At 30.2% G+C, this 19,421-nt stretch overlaps 1 protein-coding gene across 1 annotated transcript in view; it reads left to right on the top strand.

The window, feature by feature from the left end:
• LOC114941246 (uncharacterized) overlaps positions 1-19,421 on the top strand; it is a 65,636-nt gene that overhangs the window by 21,173 nt on the left and 25,042 nt on the right. Inside the window, exons 2-6 of the mRNA XM_085489282.1 lie at positions 1,484-1,579; positions 2,572-2,861; positions 3,765-4,091; positions 12,234-12,422; positions 19,177-19,250. Coding sequence (XP_085345408.1) covers positions 1,484-1,579; positions 2,572-2,861; positions 3,765-4,091; positions 12,234-12,422; positions 19,177-19,250 — 976 coding nt within the window. The remainder of the gene's footprint in view (positions 1-1,483; positions 1,580-2,571; positions 2,862-3,764; positions 4,092-12,233; positions 12,423-19,176; positions 19,251-19,421) is intronic.

The following is a 19,421-nucleotide window of genomic DNA, read 5'->3' as shown; positions in this document are numbered from 1 at the left end:
ACTCTCTACGATTTTTATCTTCTCTCAGCAAATCTCTGAGAATAATGATATTCGTCATCCCCTTTTTATCCTTATCGATCCTTGATCGTTTCTTCATTCAGTCGAGAAAGCTCATGTGCATACGAAGCACATAGCTTGAAAGTTCTTAGCTTCAAAGCAATTTCAAAGAACTTTGCTCGACAAGTAGCTCTACGAGCGATCTAGTTGCTATTTTATCACCTTTACTTACATCGGATGGTAATTTATAAACTTGGAAGTAAGACTGTGTAACGACTGTCAAGTGCACAAGCCAAATGCATTCGAATATAAATTTTCAAAATTGGTAGTTACGTTAATTGCTGTCATACATTGTAATCAATCGACAGATCGTAGTTAAGATAAAGGGGCAATATTGTGGGGTAAAGCGTAACATATAGAATTCTATACGTATATCTCTCAATCTAGAGAAATGAGAAAAAGGGAGACAATCTGAACCCACTGCTATGTGAATTTATAGGCAGTCGTTATAAAATCCGCATTAAATCCAGAAAAATGAACTCATTAACCTTTAATTCTTCTTGATTTAACCTCAATTGATTTAGCAGTAAGTTAGAAAGCTAGATTTATAGTAGCTATTTTGTTCAATCAAGTCAAAAAATATTCTATAAAAACTGTACAAAATATATAATGTAATAAATGTGAATCGTTAATATAAAAATATATATAATAATTTAAATGTAATATAGAAAAATGTATTTTATTATGTGTGTCAATTTTTAATACTTTATTATACTTGTAATATTATACTTTGCAATTTTTTTTTAATTCGAGAGAATTATATATATATATATACAGGTATATATATATATATACTCTTTCGCATTTTATATAATATACATTTTTTAAATTTTAATATTTCTTTTTTGAAACACAACAGTGTTTCAAATGTATGTATAATAATTAATAATGTAACATATACATATAATAAAATATGTTTTTGAAAGAAAAATATTACAGCATGATTTTATTAAGCAGAATTTTTCTTAGAAATAATTGTTTGTTTTTAAATAAAAGTATTTTCTTAAAAAAATTTCTTTTTTTATTTTGTAAAACTAGAAAAAGCATTTATAATTGTGTGTTGCTTATAAAATTGGAATAAAATATTGATTTTATTACAATTATTATATGCTATTTCAGAAATGCAAACTGCATTTTCTCGCCGACTCATTTTCAATCTTTCTAACGCAGCACAAGTACAACTAATGCATGTGTCTCTTCTTTGCCTGTTTCAGATACTAACACAAGCGAACTCACAACTCACACTAACCAACTACGACTATTGAGAACAAGCATTATGATCTCGTCCAGGGCTTTATGCCAACGCCCTAAGTCCTGAATGTAAAATGGGTTTATTGCGCTTTGCGCAATAAAGAACAGGGGCAAATTCGCACATTATTCAATGAATAAATTGTCGAGCTACTAAATAAACCGTGGGTTATCAAAGTTCAATCCATGGATATTTTATCGTAGGAATTGATTTTAATGTTATACTTCTGAAAGAAATAGTCGACGTGTTTAAAGTGTTGGAACGCGTGTCAGGGTGAGCATTTGATAGAATTCTTGAATAAGAGAGAAATCTTTCTTCAAGTATATTTATTTAATAGAAAATCTATTAATCGCATAAAAATCAGATATAAATCGGATATTATCTGTATTCAAGATGCAAACACACAAATATACATATACAATACGTATATATGTGTCTGTGTATCCTAAATGCGGATGCGTCTGATCATACTCCTGCTTATATCACTTGAATTCATAGATAGTGATCAAGCGTATCTTTCGCAATTGTCAGGCAATATCAGTTTAACAGTAAAAATAGCCTTGCATCGAATGCAAGAGCATTCTTTCTGGTAAGAAGAATTATGCGTTAAAATTGTCGCGAGTGGGTGAAAGTGCAGAAAGGTAGTTCCGTTCCAATTGCAATCCTTGTAAATTGTTGACTATTTGACGTGAATTTCGAGAGTGCAGGTGTATCCGGCCGGAAAGTATGCTTCTGGAAGCAGCAGACGGAATACGGAAAGCGCGGAAAAAGCAAGAAAATTTGCTGACTGCATGCACTGTATGCATAGTTCCCATTGAAAAATCGATAAAGTCGCCGACGAAGTGAATACAAAATCTGTTCAATATACTCTTTTATTACAAAAGTCACTTGTATTCAATAATTGCGTTAAATATTATGTTTATCAGATTAAATCACGATTTAATTATTTCCGCCTATCTCATCAGCTCAATATATACACACATATATATATATATATATATACTTCAGAAATAATATACAATATAATCACAAGCACGACGATACGTCGCGTAATAAAAAAAAGATTACATAAAATCATAATACGGTTTATATTACGTAAAGTTACAGCAAAAAAAGAAAAGTTACTCGCGAAAGGGATGAAAAAAAAACTATTTGATGCGCCTTAAAGTACAACCGTAAAAGACAAGTGGAAGTTTATCGATAAAACAAGGAATTGAGAAAAAGATGGTATAGGGGTCCTGACAGTCCTACGAAATATCTTGCAGAATTTCTCTTGGAAGCCTGCGGCGACGTAAACGAGCGGGGCCCTCGTCGAGAGAAAAGGGCTCCGCGAGAAGAGGGCCGGATAAACGTATCTCTGGGTCCGTCGTGGTGTTGTCCGCCGGGGGTGGCGGTAGCGGTGGGGGAGGAGGTGGTTGCAGGCGTCGTGATTTGGAACGTCGATCGGGTGGCGGTCGGGGTGTTCCCTGTCTTGCCACCATCAGCTCTTCTGTCGCAGGAACCGCCGGGGGTTGCGGCCCCGTGGTGGGGTTGCCCTCCTACAAAAAGCGCCAAGGTACTGCGGCATTCTATCACAATTGAAAGGTTGAAAACCAGGGGAATACCAAATAGATACGAAGAATATATAATATTCCGCGTTGCAACGCGCACACAGAATCTTCAATTTATATCAATTCCATATCTGCATTTTTATTAATTTATATAGTATTTTTGTATGTTTAATATACTTGATATTAAGCTGCTATTTTTATAGTATATATGAAAAAACAATTATTTGATTTCTGCTTCGACTTGTAATATTATTTGTCGTTCCAAATTAAACAATTTTTTTCAGTAATTTATTTTATTATTTAAATTGGATTAAAAATTAGAAAAGACTTTTTATGTTATATCAACATAGATTAAATAATTTCAAAGATCATATTAATCGTGATACATTGTTTCTGTGTTCGTTTACACAATGTTACATGTGATTTTTATATCGAGTCTATTTTTAAAAAATTTAGAAGCCTCAGTTCTATTCCCTGTTTAATTATCCGCGGTAGAATTTGATAAATATATATATACATATAAACTCGTCTTATATATTTAAAATTAACGACACCCTTGAGAGCATCTATATATTACATGGCAACGATCCCTCTTCGCGATTTCACATCCCATAAACTTCTCAAACACGAAAGTCATAAGTCGATTAAGAATTAAATTGTTCCACTTATAAGTTTTTTTTTTTTTTTTAAATTATCTTGTGTATAACGTAATTTCGAATTGTAATTACAAAAAAGAAAACAACAAAATATTTAAAAAATACGCAATATTTAGAGTAAACTGCGGCACAGACCTAACGTCTCATCATCTTGAGGTTGTCGATGCCAAATTGTCCTTTTTTATAAAAAAAATAGCCTCGGCTCGCTAAATCTAAGCATCGAGATCTGATGATTGTTGTAAACTCTCGAAGGCAGTAGCACTGTCTGGGGTCGTGGCAGTCGTGGACGTGGCAGAGATCGCGGGGGCGGCGCGAACCTCTTTGGTTCTGGCGTCGCCCCCGCAAATTACGCACCAGGACTGCAGGGTGTTGCGCCTGAGCTGCGAGAAGTCGTGAACATCCTCGGCGACAGAAACCAGGCTGGAACTCTGACAGGCGTGGGCCCGCCACCGGGAGCGCTGGATGACAGCACGTGCGACGATGAGGAGGGAACTTCTACCAAGAGACCACCGAGACCTCTCTACAGGAGGTTAATTAACTACGTGAGGCAGGCCTGGACCGGCGTCAAATTTGCTTTAGGTATATTGTCAGATTTATCGATGTAAACATTCATCATTGTGATCGCAAAAGATTAATTTGTTGTTGGATATTCCCATACAGCACAGATTATTGCAATTATATTGCAGCAATGTTGCAAGTTGCAATGCAACATTATAAAGACATTGCAGAGATATAGGTGCACAAAATTCCAGCACACTTGTAGCAACATGACATTAATATTTCGGAAATATTGCATGTAATCCAAATTCTATAATTTATATATTGTAATATATATACATATACCCAGCAAACATCAAGTTACAGCTATATAATTGTTAGTTGTAATTTTCCACTCAAAAATATAATACGTGTATTATAACAATTATATTGTTGAATGGAAAATTATAACTAACAATTATATAATTGTAACTTGGTATTTGCTGGGTATAATACTGTAATAAAATAATTTTTTGCAATATTGTACAATAAAAGATGTTAACGATAATCAATAATTTTATTATCTTCCAAAAAGCGGACATTTTAACATTGCTGCAATTCAACAGCAATGATGTAGCAACATTTTGCAGTGAATTTGCAATATTGCAATATTGCGGTGAAAGATTGTTGTAATGTTTTTGCAATCTAACGGTGCTGTATGGGTTATTATATAGATAGTACGTACATACATAACTCACAATTAAATAAATAACTATGTTTTGGAAAACGCGTGTAATGTAATTGCATTCTTAATTTAATCCATCGAATTAAAGGTTTTTTTGGAAAAATAAAATTTAAAAAGATAAAAGAGAAAAAATAAGAGAGAAAATTGTATGCCTAATATAAAACCTATATATCTCATATTATTTATACTTCTAATTCTGGAAATAAAATAAAATTGAGAAATAATGTGATGACACAATAACATGCTATAATATGAAATATAACGATAATGAGTTTGTTAAATAGTTATTAAAAATTAATTTAATTCTTTAGATCTATATAATCAATAATGTCTTATATAAATTAGTAATTTAAATATTATATTCAAGTTACGATAAACATATAAAATAATCATGTATATGTATATATAGTATATACACACATATATATGCTATGCCATGAGAAGCAATTTTTCTCTTTTCTGATGTATTCAAGAACCAGAAAGTCATGCGGGAATAACATTTTACGTTTTATCAAACTAGGATATTCGATGAACTAACGTCACAATATCTTATATCGTATTTTCTTGGACAACCACTAAAAGAGCGTACTTGTTTCGCAAAACGTGAAGGCCTCCAGGGTTTTTCTGATCGACACTGCATGCTGCTCACGTGTTTTACCGACCATCAATATTGCATGATACTTCCACTAACATAATGCTTGCTTGCTCTCTGCGTGCAAAGCTCATTACACCATATTTTTTTGGATCTGCTGATAAGAGTACTCGACAAATCTAGACTGACTTGTTTATCAATGTTTTATCATTGGTAAAATTGGAATAGTTTTCTCACATTATTAACCATATATATGTAATTCTTAAATTTTTAAATACAAATAGAAATGACAGTTGTCGCAATAATTCAAAAGCGAAATATTCTTTAAAGGCAGTGGCGAGAAAGAATTATCAATATTAAATGAGATTTCGCGTAAAATCATCAAATATTTATAATTATATTTTTATGCACGAGAGTAGTTTTACAATTAGCTTATGTTATTGTCATGTATTCTATGGTCGCCAAAAGTGTTCTTTCATCACGCAATACGCTAGAGACCTACAGACCCACGCAATCTATCTTGGGAATTCGAGGTCGCCAACTTCATGAAAATTCATATAGTCCAGGTGCGGTTTCATCCGCAAATTACATTTTCACAAACAAATTTATGAGAGAAATATCTGGAACCAACGTTGTCATCCGTCCGACGTATCAGTGGGAAGGACGGTGAAATACCGTTGAAATAACATGTTAAACGTTTGCATTTGTATTTGCTGTTTGTTTTATAATTTTATTAAAAAGCAAATTTATCTGAATAATGTAGCAAGTTTAGAATACATAAATTAAATAAATAATAAGTTTTTATTTAATTAATTTTGAGATATTATAAGGAAATTTTATTAATTATATATATTTTTATATGTAATACACAATATTCATATATTTAATTTTCGATTTCTTTTTGAAAAAAGAATTTTTGTTCTTTTTATACATTTATTTATTTATTTTATTCAGAGAGAGAGAGAGGGAAAGAAAAAAGATTTATAGAACTTGTTTTATACATTTGATCACCAAAGACAATTTTTGTATATAGGTATATATTTTTTTATGTAATAAATATCTTTTCTTTATACATAGATTCTTGTAACAATTGTAAGTACATATCATGTTAAACACACATTTTGTTTAATCGTTGTTGCATTTAAATAAAATAAAGTAACATATATGTATTTCGTAGTCAACAATAAAATGTACGATAAAAATTGGTTAAATGGTTATATAATAAGATTCAATAAATAATAATCCTTAAGGTTGCCAGTAATAATTAATAAAAAACCACTCCTCAATGTTTAAACTCGTAAAATATGATTCGTTGTGTGTGTGTATGTGTTCCTTGATTAGCATTGTGAATTCATTGCTTGGAGAAAAATTTTAGCATATATGTATACAATGTTAAGTATGCAGTGTTAATTAATCATAAGAGAAGCTGTTCTCTCTTTCTTTCGTATTAAAAATTCTATTAAAACCGATTAATTATTTTACAAAAATATATTATGCCGACAGTAATAAATTATCATAGTATATAAAAATTATTAAATAAAAAGTAGTGATATAAATCATAAGAAAAGAAAATATATGTACTATGTGCATATATAACAAAATTTCTATATCTATTTTTATACGCACGTATAATTATTTTGTCTATATTTAATTGATTATTTATTTTATATATGTACATATAAATTAAATAATAGTGCCAAATAAAATTGACTACTGTAATAAATAAATTGAAATAATTTATTTGATTCAAAAAAGTAATTGTAATATTTAGAATAACAAACATTTTCATTATTAAATTTATATCATTTATTACCAGTATGCATGAATTATAAAAGCGTATGAAAATTCAATAGAATTTTTGTTTAACGTAATCACATTTTCTTCTTGACGCGACTAGTTAAAAAGTCTAAAAAATGTAAGATTTTATACGGTACGTTGCATAAATTAATCTGATTATGCAAAATCCCATCTCGTTCTTCCTGAAATGCCCGAATCAGAATAATCTACGATAAAATTCATTTTTTCATCAATTTTAACATTTAAAAAGCAGAACTCAAATATCTCAAAATTTGTTTTATCATTGATTACAAAGAATATGAATAAAGAAAATAAATCAACATTTTTTTCACGATTTGCCGTATATATTTTATGTCACAATCTATCTTTCAAACAGCCACCAATTTTGCTGAACTGATAAAGCATTACGCAATTTAAAAAAATATCTGCTGAGATCTAAAATTATTTATAAGCCAAATATTCTCATTCAATTTGCAAGCGTATAATAGATTCCTGTGGGATCACTGATGTCGATGGAAGCTCCAATCAGTACCGGCTTTAGGGTAGGGCGCAGTGGGGCGACTGCCCGGGGCGCCGGATCTGTAGGGGCGCTGCTGCCCGGTGCCCCATAGAGTCCCTCTAATAAGATGTCGCGACTCTTATTAGAGGAACTCTAATGCCCCCTAGTATGCAAAAGTACCTATATCTCCTCACTGTGTTATACCCTGACATGCTCTCTATACTTTTGTATATCTTTTGATTCTTTTGTCTCACATCTGTATTTATCATGGCTATCGCGTTCTCCGCTTTGTGCGGATCCTCATCGCCACGCTTGACGCTCGACTCCCTCATCACGCGGGCGCCTTCCGTAATCTCTCAAAAACTCTAGTTTAAGCTTTGTCCTCTAAAAAACCCGAAATAATAAAAGTATATAAAATACAAAAAAATACAAAAAATAAAAAAATATAAATATATAAAAAAACAAAAGCAAAATAGGAACTACAAAAACTTTCTACGTCCACGTCGTTAGCTCTGGGTAAAGCTAAAGGAAAGTTTTTTGAATTTTTATATGCGTGCATTCGTTTATATCCGTTTAGACTAGTAAAAATATCGAAAATTGAATGGGCGCCACGATAATCTTGCCCAGGGCGCCAATGTTGCTAAAACCGGCACTGGCTCCAATAGTCCGGCCTTTCATTAGGAAATAGGGAGCGAGTACGTTGCTTGTCCGTCGACAACTGATGCATTCGGTGTGGAATGCCTTTCATCTCTTCCACAGATCCAATATTTCGAAAGGAAAGGTAGTATCGATCCCCCGCGATTCTGTCTTTCTCTCTTCTAAATATCATCCGGAATGAGAAACTTAGGCTTGAAGGAATGTTGCCTCATCGTTGACCCTATTTACGCTTGGCCAAACCGATCCTTCCTTAGGAAGTATATGACGCGAAAGAGCAGACAGAAAAGTACGGAAGCAATCTTGTCACTTAGATTAAATTTGGAGATTCTTTGTTCCTGTGATCATTGATACGTTGATATTTAAAGAAGGCAGTGCGGATGTAATATATTAAATTCTATGGAACATTAATATAGTAATGATAAGAAAAAATCCCTTTTAAGAGATAATTTAATTTTTTTACTATATATATTGTTGTTATAATTTTATGCCGTACGTTATTATATATAATGATCCTTATTATGAGATGAGATAAGTAGGGCCGGTATTCATAGTCAGATCTTATATTTAAGATCGTCTTAAGATCTCGTTTAACCAATCAAATAGCCGTATAACGTCATTTGATTGGTTGAACGAGATCTTAAGACGATCTTAAATATAAGATCTGACTATGAATACTGGCCTAGGAGTGTGTAAATTATTTGATGATTAAATTCATAAATTTTTCTAATCGATAAGACACTTGTTCTCTCTTGCAGATATTAATAATAATTTAATGGAAAATATTGCAAAATCCTTTACCATAATGCAAGTATGCTGTTTATATTCGAGTGCGGGCTATCATAAATTCGGAAACACTATGTACACCGTATATTCTCTTTCCGAGTATTTGCTACCGTTCACCGCACGAGAAATCGTTTGACGCGGTGAGTTTTCTCGCCGTATGTTCTCGTTATTATCTTTTACTTCCTGTATCACATTTGTCTGCAGATTGAATCTGTAGGAATTCAGTGCTGTCGGAACAAGACGATTCGATTTAAATTCCAACACTGAATTGCTCTCTCGCTTTTCAGCTTTCGCAACCTTTCCTGTGAAAAACATAACGTAAGCTCCATATACATATATATATATACACACACATATATATATATATACACACATATATATATATATATATATATATATATATATACACATATATATGTAGCAACGGAGAGGGGAGTACAAAAATGTCTCGAATTTCCGCTCTGAATCCAAATCTTCCATACTGCATGTGAGTAGCGTATCGTATGCACGGATTCCGATTTCCATTGCACACTCCTGTGCGCGACGGTGTTTCACGATGTGAAAGGGATTTCTTGCAAAATCGCTTCATTGAGATCGCTTATGTTGGAACAAAAAATCATTCACGATTAAAAAAACAATGTAACATGATTTTTTTATATACATATATATAAAACTCTAATAATATTTCTTCTAACAAAAATATTATAATAAATATTATATTTGTTCTTTTTATTCTTTGAATTTTATTTATATGCATATTTTACCAGTTATTTGTTTGTAGAAAATAGTCAAAACGTTATAATATGTTTTATCCATTCTTTTAGATTTTTGTATGTTCATACTTTTATGAAAACTAATACAATACAAAGAAATGAAATTAATAGTCATTCAAATATTTAAAAATTGCTTAGTTTAAATACAATATAATATAAAATAATTTTGAAATTGTTATATTATTAATTTTTCCAATATGTGACATAAAAATTATAGTCACAAAACTGAACTTACATTTCTTTTAAAAAATAAGAGGCTCATATTTTATTCTGGCTATACGTATATGAGTAACAATCCTTGTAAAATCTTCATTGCAATGCTGAAATTTAAATCTTTTTAGGAGAAATGTATACATGTATTCTATCCTGAGCACGTACTCGCTGTTCTCGTTTATCAAAGAATTCATATATTTTTCGCCCCCTTTTATACACACATCTAAATGATTAAATTAAATTAAAATTTTTTTAGAATTCCCTTTTTGTAGTAAAAAATTAGAAAAAAAAAAAATTAAAAAGAAAACTTAATAGTCTAATATTAGTATTTGTAAAATTGTATTTAAACGCAAAACTTTTCAATGTGTGTGTATGTGTGTGTATGTTTGTGTATGTTTGTATGCGTGTGTGTGTATATGAAACAGCAGTATTTCAGGAATACATCTTGCAAATCTGTCGTTTCGATTGTCAAGTTTCCACAATCGGTTTGGAGATTCGCCTCATCTTTGATCTCACGACGTTGCGACGTCGAATAAAATCTAATAAATATTGTATGAGCCACGTGATATAAAACGAATGGCTTTCAAGCTACAAGAAAGAGCAATTTTTATAAAATCTTGTCGAGCGCTATCGTGTGGTTGCTTGTATCTCAATGTCTTTTGCAGCGATTTCATAAACGCTGTACTTCATTCCACTGAAGGTCGTTCCACGTTTAGCTTTCTTGGAAGAGTTCGACGAATTCTTCCTAGAATGAAGTAGTACATCCCGTGGGAAATAAGATGCAAGTAATGCAACACTGTCACTCACGTACTACACCTCGTGAACAAACAAAACTTTATAAACGTCAATATAATACAAGTTGACAGAATAGTACGCACGTGTTTTATTACTCCAATAGATTTCTAACAATAAATACAAAATATAAAAAATATATGCAGAATTATCATTCTGAATAAAATTCTACTATATCATGAAATTTGTTTTATATAACGAAATAATTATCTATCTGATGTTGTTTTGAAACTACAATAATTTATTCTTGAACACAATCATAAAGTTAAAATTATAAAGTCAATATTGTTAATCCCCAATAGACACACATACACACATATACATTTAACGAGCTCTTACACCTGCCTGCATATGTAACATTTGCTTGAAAATTATAAAAATAAAAGATTAGATTTTTTAAATAATTGATATAAATTTAAATTTAAAGATCTAAATTTTAAAGCTTTTATTATATTTTATTATATTTTAGGAATTTTTTTAAATTGGATGTAAGCAATAGAGAAAATGCAATCGAATATTAGAATCTGAAAACAAATTATACGAGATTTGAAACTTCCGTATTATACAATAAAAACATTCGCATAATATTTACAATATTATGCAAAAATTTAAAATCTTACAATTCAATCTCAGATTTCTACCCGTGATTGCAATATATCGTTAAATCTAGGTTTTCGAAAGAAAATGTGTTCGTATCGATTGATGTATCGCACATTGAAAAAAAGATTAAAACCGAAATAGTAACAGGAAAACGATGCCAAGTTCTATCGAATTCTAGTGGAGCAATAATGTCTAAAAAAGATAGATTATGTCCCAAGTTTATTTTAATGTAAGTTTCATGTATTTTAGTATTTTTATCTATATTTAATAAATAGAAATAAAAAATGATATTTTATGTTCTAGAACTTTATTTCTTTATATTAATCATTTTATATTGATGTCGATATATATGTGTTTATATCAGAAACACTTATTTATAAAACTTTAAAAAATCTTAAAACTTTTTTCTGTATATGCAAAATATGCTTTAACTAAAAATAACTGTATATGTGAAAGAATTTAATTTTTTTTTTTTTGAATATGTTACAAGATGTTAATGGCACACACACATTTATTCAAAACATTATATATATAATGTATTTTTTTGCAAAGTAGTGTAGATTTTTTGTACTATAATTTGGTAGCAAACTTTTCATGTATTTTATGTCAATAGTTGTGCTGCTCGTATCCATCTTACGATCTCTATACGATCTCGATAAAACATGGCTTTCCATCTTGAGCTTTCAGAGAAACTCTTTAATCTTGTTAGAGATTTTAATCCGACGAATTTGCGATACACGAGAGAAATTTTTTTCTGCGATTAACGCAAATACGTTTTGTTTTTATGTCGCAGATTCAGAATATGAGGAAGAGCAAACACCGAGATACAGGCCAGACTCTTTGGCAAGCCTTTGTCGAGCGACCAGATTCACGGAGGCCGAGCTGAAGAGAATATATCGCGGTTTCAAGGCTGAATGCCCTACGGGAGTCGTCAGAGAGGATACTTTCAAGTGCATCTATTCGCAGTTTTTTCCCCAAGGAGGTGAGATCACATTTTAGATACAATAATATTCGTGTCATGTTAAACGAGATATTATAAAAAATGACTGGTCAAAAAATATTAAGCTTTATTAAACTATTTAATACAAAGATATAAAAAATAAATTAATACAATTGTCGCTCGTATATTGAAAACAAAGTGATAAATATAAGGCCAACTTATCGAGCTGAATATTCGAGATGTTCAGTCAACTACCATTTATTACATGTATAAATTATAAAACTACAGTCATTATATTAAAACTAACGCAAATTACAATCATTCTATAAACGTTTCGACCGCACGCGGTCTTCTTCAGTATAATTATTGAAATATAAATTCTTACAATTCACATAATATCGAAATTTAATTATAGTTATTCAGAATCAAGAGTTTTTGAGCAATTAACGCGTGTTTCAATCCGTCCTGTCCAACAATGTTCGCCTCGATATGATCCCTGATTTTGTTCAGATCTCGGATAGTTTCATCGTTAATATGCGAGAAATTAACCCGTTCCGTAGGCGCTGCGATTAATAAAAAATTACCGATCAACGTATGTCCAAATTATAATATGTATCCCCTACAATTGGTAGTATGCTTACCTATCATCGTTCTTCTTGACAATTTTGCTACTTATTAACAGTTATTAAGGATGACACATAACAAACCAACAATACAGAAAGACAGCTCATTTTAAACTCTACTTGATCGGAGAGCGTGCGTGTTTATATATGATCTAATATCTATGTTTTACTCGTTAATGTCCTATTTGTCCTATTATTATTTCTTGTTCGCTAATATATCCAAAATATCAAAATACGACTCGCTAAGTAACTCAGTATCTTTGTTTAAATTTAGTCCATTTTTTTGTTCCTTGATATGTAGCATCTCAGAAATGAGTCTTTTATAATAATTATTTTCGTTGTCCATGATCTTAACATTGTCCCAATTAAAAGTATGATGTTCATTTATTATGTGTTCAGAAATTACTGAATGTTTCGTTGAGTCCAACCTAATATTATTTTTATGTTCTTTTATTCGCGTCTGCAATTGCCTCTTTGTTTGGCCTACATAAGATGCATTACAATTATTGCAACTGATCTTATAAACCACATTCGAATTGCATGGATGTTTAGTTTTATCTTTCTGCGCTTTAATAATATTATCCAGTTTGTTGAGACATCTATACCCTACCAAACTATCCGAGATCTGAACAAAATCAGGGATCATATCGAGGCGAACATTGTTGGACAGGACGGATTGAAACACGCGTTAATTGCTCAAAAACTCTTGATTCTGAATAACTATAATTAAATTTCGATATTATGTAAATTGTAAGAATTTATATTTCAATAATTATACTGAAGAAGACCGCGTGCGGTCGAAACGTTTATAGAATGATTGTAATTTGCGTTAGTTTTAATATAATGACTGTAGTTTTATAATTTATACATGTAATAAATGGTAGTTGACTGAACATCTCGAATATTCAGCTCGATAAGTTGGCGTTATATTTATCACTTTGTTTTCAAAGATATAAAATTATTAAAAAATATAATTTCTTAATCTTCTATTTTCAAATATATATAAAAAAATTATAAAAAAGATATAAAAACATCCCGTAAATTTTACCATTTAAAATTATAAAAAAAAGATAACAAATTTATTGTTTTTTTATCTTTATATGCTACACGAATATTATATACACTCGGATTAGCCGAATAAAATTTTTCCTCAAAAACGTGTGAATATATTATACCACGAAATAGTGACGTCACACGAGCAGAATATGATACGATGCAGTTAAATATTCGAATAGATAAGCTTCCGTAATTTTTGAATAAAAATTTAAATAAAAACATTAAATTTTTAAAAATAAATTACCTGAAAAAATTAATTTATTATTGTTTTATTATATCTTAATATAAATAACTAAACTACAAAGAAAAGTATTTTTACATGTATTAATTATACTTGCTGCATATACATATATATTTCAACAGTAGAATTTTTAATTAGTGACAACACAGCACATTCCAAATTGCCTTCCTTTTTTCTAAACATACATTCTTTTATAAACACGATGATTTTTTTAAACATACGATGTGAAAATATTCCGTAAAAAACTAAAGAAATGTTTATTCTACGAAAAGAACGGCGGTGAATATATCGTCCGGTTTATTTATTCGCCGCGCATTTATTCGCATTTAAATTTCCTCGCTACAACGACAGCATCGGGATGCATCGAAGAGTATCACATGAAGAAGGAAAGAGAATAATCCAACAACCAGGATAACTACGGCCCTTCGCTGAACGCAGTAGCCATGGTAACGAACTCCCCAGATCAAAATGGTACTGCGTTTCAAACGCATTCGCTTTTATCCATTCACGTGAGAGATATGGTTATCCATGACTACGCGCGTGTTCCGCGCATTAACTCGATGCAATTCACGTTCTCGAAAATTACGTTCTTCTCGCGCCACGTTTTAACTAAAATCAATTAACTTCATTATGATTTATGAAGATGTCATGTAGTTCATTACTAAATATTTATCATAGATTTTTTCGCGATATTAGAAAATGTTTTCTTTGCATCTAATTTAATTACAATAATTTATTATTACAATAAAAATTTTTTATCCTTTAATTTCTAATAATTAAGCAATTTTTAATAATATATGGTAAAAAATAATTTAGTAACAAACTAAGATCTTAAAATTTTTTAAATTATAACAAATAAAGCGAAAAAATTTATGTTCTAGATTTATTGCATTTTCATATTTTTTTCTCATAGCCAAACATGTTAATAATACGCCACTATAACTAACACTATACGCTGATATAAAAAGCGATGCAGGTGACCTTTTGTACTCACAAACTCAAAGAATCGATGAAGCATTTAAGGCTCCCTGTCATCAACAAACTTCTCGTCGGTTTTATACCTGAAGCCACAATACCTTGTCGATATCATGATTTGTTTGTTGCTGGATGTAAAAGGTGGATCAATCGCAGATTTACGAGCAATCGAGACCAAAATTCTTGAAAAAAAATTTCTTGCACCGAATAGACAATGGCCCAGATATATGTATGTCCATCTTTAACGTCTACTATTTTACGATTTACAACAAAATTTATTGTTTCTTTTTTCTGAGAAGCTTATATATCTCTCTTTTTGTCGATACAGAGATAAATACGACATTATTTAGCCAAAGAGTAATCTCAAGAGAAATGTACGAAATATTGAAAATGTATTGAATGGGAACTTAAAGCTTTTTTTGTAATGATAAATGTTTTGTAGAAAAAAGGAGTATTTATGCAAATAACTCTGAAAATATATGTATATTGTGAAGATTAAATAAAAAATAAGAAAAAAAATATAATTAATATTAATAGAGTAATCTAAAGAGAAATGTACGAAATATTGAAAATGTATTGAATGGGAACTTAAAGCTTTTTTTATAATGATAAATGTTTTGTAGAAAAAAGGAGTATATATGCAAATAACTCTGAAAATATATGTATAATGTGAAGATTAAATAAAAAAGAAGAAAAAAAATATAATTAATATACAAAATTACAAAAGACAACTAATTAGCATTCTTTGTGTTTACCGCGATCTTTGCTTCACAAAAGAAAAACAAGATATTTAATCTTAAATTGCAGAGAAAAAGGGTTTATAGAGATTTATTTACAGCGCATTGTGTTAATTAAGTACAAATCGAACGGTTGGGCAAGCAAGGACAATATAAAACAGCACATACATGGCAATTAAATTAAAAGTTTTAATTAGAGCCTCATTCGCATTAGGTGTGTGTGTGTGTGTGTGTATGTGAGCATACTTTTAGATAATTTATCTATGAAGAGTTTACAACATCATGGTCTTTTTTGGTTTGGAGAAAAGTCAAAGTAACTATCTGTATATTTGATTGAATATACAAGATTTACGATTAAAAAGTAATTAAAAAGACACGAAAATTGTCACAATAAATGTTCGATAGAACCTTAGCACACAGCGTCTTTTATCAGGAATATATACGTGTTTATACTTATCTAAAATTCCCCCGGCCTACCAAAACCCAAGAGAATAGTGTAAACCTGCACGTGCAATTCACCACATGAAATTTATACCTCTGATATCGAATACGAGGTCGACACAATAAAGGGATATTACAGAGATCTGTCCCGACAATCAAAAGTCGAATATGTAAAATATGACATCGCGATAAATCACAGTTTCCTAAGATAACAATCCACGATTTGTATTCGTTAGTTCATGCAGAGCAATTCGCCTGCTTCAATACTCTCTCAAGATGGGAGAAAGAGATCCGAGACTCTCTTATTTTTACTTCAGATTTGCGTAACTATGTTATGCATTCTCTCTGAAATATGAATATAAATATTTAAATATGCACGAAGAAATGCTCGCAATATTGAAAATTCATTTAATGTAATAAAATTTGATATCTCTCTTTCGGAAATTCCATATCTACATTAGTTTAATTAATTGCAACAAAAAATATAATTATTTATAATTTTAAAAGTATCTTGCTATATTTTGTATCTCGTATTTTGCTTTTATGTGCAAAATATTTTCTCGATAAGACATCTGGAGTATATTTGAAGTGTCTTGTATATATCGGCTATAAAGATAGTATAAAGATAACTCTATATTTCACGTTCAACCGCATAGTACATACCTAGGTATACGTATATACCTTCATACGATACATATGCAGAATTTGTACATATATATGACTCTAGGTGTGAGATATGTGACCTCTCACCTAGAGATGGTAACTTCGCAATTCTCTGAGGACGATGTGATAGAACATGATTGTGTGCACGGATTACGACTATGACTTAAACGCAACGAGAAATCTTACTCAGTTTCTGAATTATAAAGAAATATATACAAAGTCACTTATATTACTCAGATCAATTAAAAAAGGAGTTAAACATATAAGTAAAATATGTGAAATAAAAAAAGAAAAAAAAAGAGAAAAATATTTCTATGTCAAGTTGTTGCAGTATGTGTTTATATATCTTAAAGTATACGTACAAATATTGTATTTATTTTTTAATATGCTTTACTAGTTGGACACGTCCAGGTGAAGAAAACTAATTTTCGAATTTTCACATTGTTCCAATTGAACACGTTTTCCACGAAGATGCAGTTTGCAACGCTACTGAACTTTGACGAGTTAATACACTTTATATCCCAGTCTTTCGCGATAAACTCGCAATGTTGTACAGTATGTCGGAAGTATGATAGGAACTGCTACAAATTTCCAAGTGAATCCTTTCGATAAGTTTTGTCTTAAGTTCTCAAGCAATAAGAAATTTAACATTTTCCATTATGCTATTCTAAAATATTTTATCGTGTGACATAGATTATTTAGCGATTATTTTTCACTAATATCATCTTTATGTTTCTTTATCGTGACAATTATTAATTATAACAAAAAATCATTTCTTGATAAATAAAAGGCAATTGTAATTTGTCTGAGATTATAAAGAAATTGTCAAAAAATATCAAATATATACAATAAATTTTTTACAATTAAACATTAATCAAATCAATAATTTCTGCTATTGTAATTAAAGTCTTACAATTAATATTTTCAATAGAATATATAATGTATGTAACAAGTTATATAAAACAATAAATATAGGTTTCTGAAATCCGCAAATAAATCATTTCTTAAAAACTGCTGAATATATATTATACGTGGGATAGTAAGGGCAAATATATTGCTGCGTTAAAAAGTAGTATATCTTGTTCAATTCTTTCTTGTAAAATCTTTACATGATAAATCTTACCGGGGAACAGCGAAAGGTGCAACCGGCGCAACATGAATATATATGGCGTGATAATTTCTGGCCTATATAAATCTTCGCTTTAGATTTGAAGCATTCGCGTTATCTCGACTGGAAGTTATTAACACACACCGATGGATATCCAGTTTACGAGCCATCCACAACAGATTCGACGGTCTTTGTAGGTTTCGTTTAAATTCATTGCGTGTATATCTGTTAGAAAATTGAAGTGTTTTTATGACGAGAGAGATACGCTTCAGCTTTCCAATTGAAGTTAATGCCAATATGTATTTTTGTTCGATCTCGAACAGCAATGTCCAATGAAAGAGATCAAATATTGCTTATTAAGTACTTGATATCTCTAGTGAGAGTTACCTTTTATGAAATATTTCTTTTTCTATATCAAATCCTATTTAAATTGCTCCAGTTTTCAATTTGTATGTATGTATGCTTTATTCTCCCCTGAGGGATCGAAGGTGCTTTTTAGAAGAGCATACCCGAACCTTAGTTTTTAATTTGTATATGACCGTATATATCGACATAATTTATAACTTGTATTATAAAAAAACTTGAATTAATACTGGTAATAATCGATAAAATAAGATATACTTTTGTGTAAAAAAGATTGAAATATAACCTGAATGTAATTATTTGTGTATCAGTAAGAACTTTTTAAAAATGTTATAATACATTAATTTCATAATGTAATATTTAACATATAGTGATATTTAATAAAAAATTGTATAATTTTGATATAAATCATAATTTTAATAGGAATAAAGAAAAATAAACAAAGTTAAACGAAAAGTATAATAAAACATATAAACATATATAGAAAAATAAATATTACATATATATATATATATATATATATATATATATATAATATATGTATATACATATAAAATATATGAAAATAAATATTTGTTTTTTTGTGTAGCTAATACAAGCCAGTATGCGCATTACGTTTTTAATACTTTGGACCAGGATCACAGCGGGCTTCTCAGCTTTGAGGTAAGTTTATATATAAAATCTATTATATATATATATATATTTATTAATTTTCTGACTAAATTTAATGATATTTTTGTATGGCATTGTATAACACAACGACTTTTACATGATCTTGTATGTTTCACAGTTTTGAGACGCGAAGTGATGTTTAATCCTCTTTTCTGCATAATT

The sequence above is a fragment of the Nylanderia fulva genome, unplaced genomic scaffold (genome assembly GCF_048542155.1).
Source record: "Nylanderia fulva isolate GAGA-0341 unplaced genomic scaffold, ASM4854215v1 Scaffold8, whole genome shotgun sequence".
Lineage (NCBI taxonomy): Eukaryota > Metazoa > Arthropoda > Insecta > Hymenoptera > Formicidae > Nylanderia > Nylanderia fulva.
The sequence above is the reverse complement of the archived record's forward strand: the minus strand, read 5'-3'. Positions and strand labels throughout refer to the sequence as shown.